Below are 9,543 nucleotides of genomic sequence, written 5' to 3' on the forward strand. Positions count from 1 at the left end.
CAACACACACACACACACACACACACACACACACACACACACACACACACACACACACACAGCACAGCACAGCTGCTCTGTTCACAGGTGCTTACTGTTAACTGGCTGACTGGACTCCAGTGAAAGCAATTATTGCGCTGAAAGTGTTTAAATGGCACAAGAAGGTGGAGAAGAGGAAAGAGTTCAATTTAGGAGAGACAAGAGGAGTCGGAGAGGTTGCGGTAGTTAGAGAGGTGCGATATAGGTAAGACTGTGAGCAAGCAGTGAACAGACTGTGTTTGCACAGTAACAAGAGCTGTGAATACATGATTGCAACAGTTTGTGGAATACATGTTAGGCGAACCTGTTCATGAATTAATTATGAAACATATTTTATATACACAACATGTTTGCTGCTACCTCCAAACGCATTAGAGTGTCTTTGTGTATCAGTATGTGGTGTGCACGAAGCAAATGTTTTAAGAAGTGTGATGAAATTTTTTATACTATTCTAAGCAACTGGCTGATTTGCAGCTTGCTTTTAATCTGTTTTTTATCCGTGTGTGTGTGCGCGCGTGTGTGTGTGCCAGTCATTCACATTTGAGGACAAATTTAGGAATCGCATACCAGTTGACTCGTGATGGTTTGTGTAATTGAGGAAAAAATTGGTTTCCCCAGTGTGTTTCTGCCTTTACTTGGAGTGTGCATACACACACACACACACACACATAAAACACAAACAGGACTGTGGCTAGCCACCAGAGACGCTTCTGTAAGCTCAATTAGTTTGAAAATTGAGTGGTTCTGTGGTGCAGCCAAGAGAGAATGTGAAATAGATCTGGTTGAGCTGATCAAGGCACAAACATGGTCACTGCCAAAATAAAAGACACTAATTACTCTGTGGCATAAAATACTCAGTAACCTACATGTGCTTAGACATGCACAGAACTCTAAACAGAGAAAAACAGGAAGAAAAAAACAAACAAAAGCAAAATGCGGTGTGTTGTGGAATAAAATGCTTGCCATTGAGCTGGAGGATGTTCCTGCTGGACAGACTTCCTCCTCTGAAACCGCTGGTGACTTCACAAGGCGTGATGATATGCAAGAGAGACTGCATCACGTCTGCTGGCCTCTTTCTGCCAGAGTCTGCAGGGCACCCTTTAGGACAAACAGCAGCTTTTAGTTCTATATACTGACATACGAAACACCTTTGAAAGAACTTTGATTCAGTAACTCTAACTAGCAACCCAGTTATTAACTAAAAAAGGAGGGCTGTACAGTCATTGTGAGACCAGCTCCATCTGTGCTGACCTTCACCTTCACTATTATCTCTTACATTTTTAACACTTGCTTTATCTACTGTCATGGCATTCACATGGCATTGTGTACATACACTGTTTTTCAATTTATTATGCAACAGTGAAACAACTATACATAACAACTGTTTCAATGAAAGTTTTACGTTTAAAAAAAACATATTTCAACTGATATCTTGGTTCTTATGTAACGTAGGAACCCAGAAATACCTTTTTGAACACCTGAAACATAGAGTATATAGTGCAATGTCTTGCAAGAGGCATGAAAGTATAACATCAATATTTTGCAAAAGCTGACAAGAAATTATCAACCTTTAAAAATCTCCAGATGAATTTGGCAACACTGGTGAGATTAAGGCTTATTAAATAAAGCTCAAATAAATCAGAATTATAGGAATTAAAGGAGTACAGAACAAGTCACTATTTAGCAGCAAACGGTTGTATGAGACTGCTGTAGTGTCTCTGGATTGCTGAGAACCTCTCAAGGCAGGATCCTCCACAGTCTGGCAGCTGTGCAGAAAGCTGCAGTTATGTCATCCTTAGCCAAAGCTCATAAAGGGAGATTTTTGCTCAAAAGTCATCTGGCTCTGAAATACAGAAAGATTGCATGATACATCTAGTGCAGAGATGGAGCTCTGAATATTTTGAGATACACTACTCTGTCCAGTCAAATGATGTAGATGTTTTTGGAGTGGCCGAGTCGATCCCAGATCCCAGTCACAGACAATGATGTTAAAATGCCCAAGTTTATAAAGAAAAAACTGTTTGTGTCTCTTAATTACCTCTTCAAAACTACTGTAAGGGTGGTGTTTAATTAAGGTATTAAAGCTAAAGTTGTGCCTTATTGGTGGTATGGTCTGTTTGAATGACAGGTGGATGCTGACACAGGCCATTAGCTGCCTGCTAGCTGTCACCTCCACTAATTTGACACATTGAACTGAACCCCCTGATAACATATGTGGTGTTACTTAGCACTAATCAGCAGGTATCTGTGTCTGTGCAACACACCCATACTGTCCATCTTTTACAAACTCTCTATGATTCAACCTGGTGATTTACTACTGTGTATAAAACGAAATGTCATTAGTGCTGCAGCATCAGGGTATACTCATTAACTCCCTCTATGAAGTATTTTGTCAGACAGCGTGTTACATTTCATGTCTGTCACTTTTCATTTAGCATTTATTTGAGCTAGTTGTGGCATTTTTTTTTTTAAATAATTGCATCATTATTTCTATATTGTGCTTTATTTTTTAGTATTACATAAAATGTCACAGCAGCAGTAGGAAACATTTCCACCGTTATGTTTATTGCTGCAAGCAAGCATAGTTCATCTCTGTCCTGCTGAAAAGCAAGCTTTGGCTGGTTGGGGTATGCATACAACAGGCTGTGTATAGAAGAGATTAGCATTGTGTTTACACTCACATTCTTCTCCTTTGCGCAACAAATTCAACGTAAAATGCATTTCCACTCTTTAAAAGTTGTTGTGTTTGTCCCATATCGCCAAGAGCTGGGATATAGTAAATAAAATAACGGTCCTCCTTGTGAATAACCTTCGTTCACAGCACAAAAAACTGTGCCAATAAAGAAACTTACTCGAGATATCTCACAATACTACAAAACCTACAATAACAGTGACTTGCAGATAAGGCTACTGCAATTTTTCTCCAACATTTAAGATGTACTGCACACTTTGTTTATGAAGTCAATATTTTATCAGTCAAGTTTTTTTTAATGCTACAATAACAATTTTGGAGATTTTCTTTTCTTTGTTTTCAGTTAATCACATGTTATGTGCTTAGAACTGTATCAGGAGCACAACAAAGGCATGCAAGCACAGTCATCTCTTATTGTTTCTCTGGAGGCTAAAAAGAAAGGTCTGAGGACATATCCTCTATGTTTACGATAAAACAACGACGAACAGATTTAAGTTTTCTTTAAAGTCACATGCAAAACAACGCATTTTTCACTGCCGGCGCTGCCAAAGTGAAAACATTCCAGTGACAGTTGAGGGAAGATCAATACATGCAGACAAGCCTACAGTGGTAATTAGTGGCCTGAAATTGCCAGAAAGGTCTGGACACAAAAAGCTGGCAACACGATGCTGATGGATGGGTTTGTTGGCCTCTGTCTGGTTTGGCTGAGTGCTGGGTGTCAGTGATGAAGTAAGACACTTGAACACAGAGCAGTTAAATATCACCTGGAACTATCTGCCAGTATTTCTGGATTGGGGACTGGCCACAGATTTACACAACCTTATTCTAAAGAATTCTTAGATAAAGAAAAAAAAGATCTCTCACTGTATTAGTCTTGTCATCACATCCGCTCTATGTTCAGGATAGTTTGAATAGCTCAGTTGACAGTTTGGAAAAAACAGTCCCGGGAGTATTCAACCTGCTGTAATTGTGTCCTCTTTTTGTTTCCAGGATGGCAAAAACATAACTTTTCCCTCTTTTTAACAGGCAAGTGGATAAATAAGTGCTTCATGGTGCGCTTGTAGCAGGACACTGAATGATGGTCAATATTACAGTTTCTCCAAACATTAATTCATCTAGTGCAGAGACCCTGCAGTATAGCAGCCACGGGAAAGGCTTGTTTACACCTTTGAATGGTGCTTCACACACAAAATGCCCGCTAAGGGAAGTGACGGGTAATTGCACAGAGTCCCAACCAAAACCTACGACCCACCTTCCTAAGAGCATTTTTAAATACCACAGGTCAAATAGTCTTTTACAGGTACAGGCCTCCACTTGGAAACAGTTAGCTACAATTTACAACACTTGACTGAAGAAGCAAGTCAAATTAAAAGTTTGCAACTGCTTAAATTACAGTGCACTTTGACACGTGCGCTCCCATCACTCCCCTCAGTTTCCAGGCTTTGAGCTGCTTAATTGTGTCATAAGAAGTATAGTGTAGTATTTTCTGAGAGGCTGCGGGATACATAATCCAGGATGCTTTCATATGAAATATGGTGAGTGCAGCAATTAAGTGGCTTTACTGCCCAGAACTGACACCTCTGTTAGCTTATAAGAGTTTTACAAGGGTGTGCCAGAAGTACCCTCCAACTCTTTTAGAGGCCAACTTCTTCATCAGCAATCTGATAATAGGCGGCAGCTAAATGAGTAATGGGGAGCTGGTATTGCCATGCAAACAGACACAGACAGCGTAGCTCTGCAGATTAATGGGTGAGGTGTCTGCCGTCCCAATGCGTTCTTCTCATCATCCATCACCTTTCCCTGGCCACACGACTTAGCCAAATGTATTTGTTTTCAGCAGTGTTTCCCAAATATTACAGTAAAGACGTCATCATCATCACCATCACATCATCATCTACGATCAGTTACGCAGCTGTGTAGAGCTCCTTCCCAAAACCTTCATTATGGACCCTTTGTTTATGTCAAGAATGGCTTTGCTGATCGACAGAATTACACAATAAACCATCAAGAAAGTGATAAGATGAACACCGAGTGCTACATGTCTATAATAAAACAAATGGACTGATGATGAACCCAATTATGATCCTCTGATTTAATCATTCAGTCATTTTAATTAATTGGCTATCGCTACAACCATCATTAAGCCCAACAGATAATACCTACTTAAGTGCGTCTTCTGGTTGACGTGGGTGTCGTATTATCTTTTTTTCCTACCTGCTGAATCACAGTGGCAGATTGTTAAGACAGAGCTCGCGGTCCTCAGTACTTAATTACAACGTGATACTCCAGGTTTGTGCTGCAGACAGAAAGTCAGCACAGCGTCTGCTGCTTCACGTTGTCTGTATGGAGGAGAGTAATTGTGAACAAAGTGCCAGGGGGCTGAACTCTATCAAATTTATTGACTGCCTCTCGCTGTTGCATGACAATAACCCTTCTCTGGAGTAACCCACCTGCCCGCCCTCATTGCTCTGCTGGCAGTTCTAGAGGTTAAGGCCACAACAAACCACTGATTTACTGGGCCCCAGAACAAATGGGAGCAAGCACCAAGGGGGTTTCAAAGTAGCCTGCAATATTCGATTTCTTCTGCCTCCCCGTTCCAGGCCACTGACCTTTCAGAATAAGCAGATATTCTCTAACCTCAAGGCTAAAAGCAAGGCATATGAAGTCAGCCGACTACAAGAGCCTTTAATGAGCAGATATACTGTTTGTGCGTCCCCGAGGGAAGTCACCTATAGCTAAACTAATTGTTAGGTAAATTTCCCGGATATTTTGTTTCACTTGTGCCAGCTTCGGGCAGAAATCTCGCGACTTGTTCCTGCTGTAGCAAACGGTCTCTCCAGGGCTTATCAGGCGGGTGCAGATGAGGAGCACTGTGGTCTGGAGAAGGTTCTAATCTGTCTTCTCTACTGTGCTGAAGCAGACACATGCTGTCGGCTTGTGTATGATGTGTTGGGAGAGATGTGTGTATATGAGGACTACTTAAAGGGACGCCAACAGAACGTACGAGTTGGAGAGAAAGGATCTAGCCACGACACAGTCAGCAAAACTAGTTTTCATCAAAAGGCTTTCCTTTCTGTCACATATGGGCTGTTTTAGTGTTGGCAAATATTACTGTCATTTCAGAGTGTATTAAAAAAGCACCTCCTATTTCAACTTTTTCTTTGGCAATGTAAGCAGTTTTACCTTTTTATGAGTCAAATAAGGTAGAATTGGAGAAGCTGTTAAATAAACACACACATTTGGGATCGGGCACCGAAACAAATCTGTGTGAAATCTGAACTAATGACAACTTTTAAATAGCAAAACAACAGATCAGCTTTAAGTAAAAACCTCTAAATCACCTTTTAAGTGAAAGGGGTCACCGGGTGATGAAGCTGGTGCTGGTTGTTTGACTCTCACTCTGTACTCTCATTAACCCTGGTTCCAGCAGTGCAGGCAACAGTTTCCAGGTATTGAGGTCTCACAGGCCCTTTGCAGGCTGCTTGCCTAATACCAAACAACATCGAAAACACCAACTGGAGTCTGAGCATAGGAAGAGCCCCTGCAACAGAATTTGGTGAAGACCAACACTAATGTAGGGAGAGATTAAAGGAGAGACAATCAGGGGGTCAGATACTCTGTTTGTCTGAATAAAACTGTCGAGAATAAATAGTTTAACTATTAATTTCATGGTAATCGTCTTATTTTGACGGTGAAAGAGATAATCTAACCTGATGTAACCCTGTGCTGGCACTAAGTAAACCTCTAATGCTTTTAACTAAAATCAGTTAAAAATAATAATAATAATAATAATGATAATAATAATGATAATAATAATAATAATAATAATAATAATAATAATAATAATAATAATAATAATACTGTCCTATCATCAAATCTTGCATTTACTTGAACAGTAAATGCAGCATCCTGGCACTTACTATGAATAAAACAACTGTAAAAAACAATGTACACGATATATATGATACACATACAATGACATATGCATATGAATATCATGTGTTATTTTTATATATATCATATTGTTTCAATAGCACCAGGGTTTACTAAAATTGCAGAGATAATATTGTTATCCTTAGGTCCTACTGCAGTGACAAAATCATCTGGGGAAATCTGCAGCGCATGTAAGGAAAGGATTTTCGGGGCAGCCGTGAATGTTCACAGTCCCACTGAAGGAGCCACTGTTTGAGTTCAGTATACACCTCTGTTGTGGTTTCTTAAGGCGTCCTCAGGCTGTAAAGTTTAAAATCTATGAAAAACAATGTCTTGTTCACTTCTTACACTGTTTATTTATAACTTCGTTCAGCTGCTTTACATGCTGCTCTATGCTTTACATCATGATGACGCAATGGACTAGAAAGCTTATTCAATTTTTGTCTCTTCTCTGTCTTTGGGTTGAAGTTGGTCACTGATCGTAATGCTTTGATTAGCACCTCCCTTTAATGCATCTTTCCCTCTGTTTCCATCTCAGCCCCCCTCCCCACCCCACAGAGTTTATTGTGGGTTTACCAGAAAAAATCAATAAAGCATCAGAGTTTTCCTCCTGACACACCAGTCAATCCATTTCATGGGACGTGCAGGCGGTCGTCATGGTTTAAAGACTCCTCATCTGCTCCTATAGTGCTCTATGTGGGAGCACTGTCATTCTTCCTAATATACTGCAGCAAAAAGCAAACCCTTGATCTCACAACTCGCTATTATTCAACTAAGCCACATACTTTTGTCCTTTACGACGCTATTAATAAAAGCTACTTTATAGAATGATTGAATAGGCCTGACAGCATATATCATTACCATTTAATTAATTACTTGTCAATCCCACCTTGTGATAATTAAAAAAGGATATCATTCGGTGTTTCACTCTTTTTCATTTGGAAATGACAGTATGCCACTCATTTTTTTCAATAAAGCCTAATTCTGATGAATTCCCAAAGGAGAGAAGTAAAGACATGATTAATAGCATGCATGACTGAGACACATAAAATTACAAAAGGGGCCGAGCAGTAGGTAGTCAGGTCTGTGTTGCTTGTGAATTATAAAAGGCTTGGGGGATGATAATATAATGACATATGTATATCATATATTATTTATAATATAAATCCACAGTGACATCAGGGTTCACTGAGAATGCAGAAATAATTTAACACAACACTAATTTTATCAGTATTACCAGAGTCGTATGATTCCCACCCTTGTGTTCATTTGACAAAGTGTCTAAAGTCTATCTTTAGACAATTTGCAGCCTGCTGCAAAAACAGACATTTTATTCCAATTACTTTAGTTCAACATATGAGAAATCCCAAAGATAATACGCCGTGACAGACATAAAATAGTATTTTTGCACCAACAAGGTGATTCCTTAAGAGGTATTAGTTGGAAAGTTGCGTATGTCTCAGCATTTTCAGTTGATCCATTTACTGTTGGCTGAAACCTCATTTGAAACAGTGACAGTGGAAGGGTGGCTGTCAAGAAGCCATTCTTAAGCAAGGGAAAAAGACAGAAAAGGCTGAGGCATGCCAAATTATGCCAGAGCTGGACTCCAAATCAGTGGTAACAGATCTTACGAAGTGATGAATTTAAATTGGAAAATTCTGGTTCATATTCTGTGCAATATGTACAAAGGTGGTCATGAGAGAAGTGCAACAGTGAGAGTCTTGTTTTCAAAATTATGAACACATAAACAGGGTCATGTGGAAAGCATTTGATTGGCTACAGCTTCATGTTTTAGCATGCCAATAATCCCAAAACACATTCCTAGTGCAGTAAAAGCATACCTGGATAGAAAAACACACATTGGAAAGCTATCAGCCATGGATTGGTCTCCCCAGAGCCCGGACCGTATTGGATAGGTTAAGGCCTTTTCTGTCCTTTTCTGTAAATTTAGTTGGATTAAGACGACCACTTCCTGTATATGTATCAAAATAAATTCCAAGCAGCAACAGGGGCCGCATTATGCCAAGCAATAGGTGTCTGGCTTTTAATTTGAAACATTTGTGAAGGAAATGCTGAGTGTCACTGATTATACCTTAAAAGCAGTACCATTTTATAAATGGAAACTTCACTATGAAGTAAATCAACTGGAATTATTGAATGAACACAACTGAATGAGCATTTCTGCAAGAGAAGCATCACAGTGCAGAGTATTAGACGACTATTGGTGTGAACTAGACACTTCCTCTTATTGTTTTTGATAAATGCAGTTTTCATCAGGACCAAATAAAAGATGATAAAACAGAGGATTGCTACAAAATATGGCATAGAAAGTGACCAACGTTTAAGAATTTACCAGATCAGACTACCTCAGGCTGCTGAACATCATTCTATAATAACGCTTCACTGAAAAATTTCTGCTGCTGCTGCCACGCACGCCTCCATCACTGACATTTTCAAGCAACTTTCCTTCACCTCTCAAGCTGAAATCCAGGCGCTGTATCTGCACAGTATCACCACAAGTACACAGCCTGTCTCTCAGCTTGGCCGGTGGTCCTTTGTTGAGCCCGTGCAGTGGGGATTTAAAGCCAGGGGAGAAGGAAAATGCTCAATCCATATAGGAGCCTTGTAATCCTTCCACTGAACTTAAAAATCAGAGAAATTGTGGTTCCAGGGTTCTCATATTATATCAGTGATATACTCTACCTGTCCTCCTCTCATTTTTGCCATCCTGGCTCATCACACAACCTGCCCACGCTCCGTTACACCTGTCTGTCTATATGTCTGTGAGTACAAGAGTGCCTACCTTTCAGGCATGTATGAATGGCTTGATATGCATCTGTGTGTGTGTGTGTGTGTGTGTGTGTGTGTGTGTGTGTGTG

The 9,543-nt window shown here is 39.9% G+C and overlaps 1 protein-coding gene across 3 annotated transcripts in view; it reads right to left on the bottom strand.

Moving 5' to 3' along the window:
• nphp4 (nephronophthisis 4) overlaps nt 1-9,543 on the bottom strand; it is a gene marked incomplete in the record, with an annotated part of 192,717 nt that overhangs the window by 32,407 nt on the left and 150,767 nt on the right. For all 3 annotated transcript variants that reach the window (XM_042221036.1, XM_042221035.1, XM_042221037.1), the window contains 1 exon segment: nt 1,003-1,137. In XM_042221036.1, the coding sequence (XP_042076970.1) occupies nt 1,003-1,137 (135 nt within the window).

This window comes from Haplochromis burtoni, unplaced genomic scaffold (genome assembly GCF_018398535.1).
Source record: "Haplochromis burtoni strain Fernald_Lab_line unplaced genomic scaffold, NCSU_Asbu1 Contig_60, whole genome shotgun sequence".
Lineage (NCBI taxonomy): Eukaryota > Metazoa > Chordata > Actinopteri > Cichliformes > Cichlidae > Haplochromis > Haplochromis burtoni.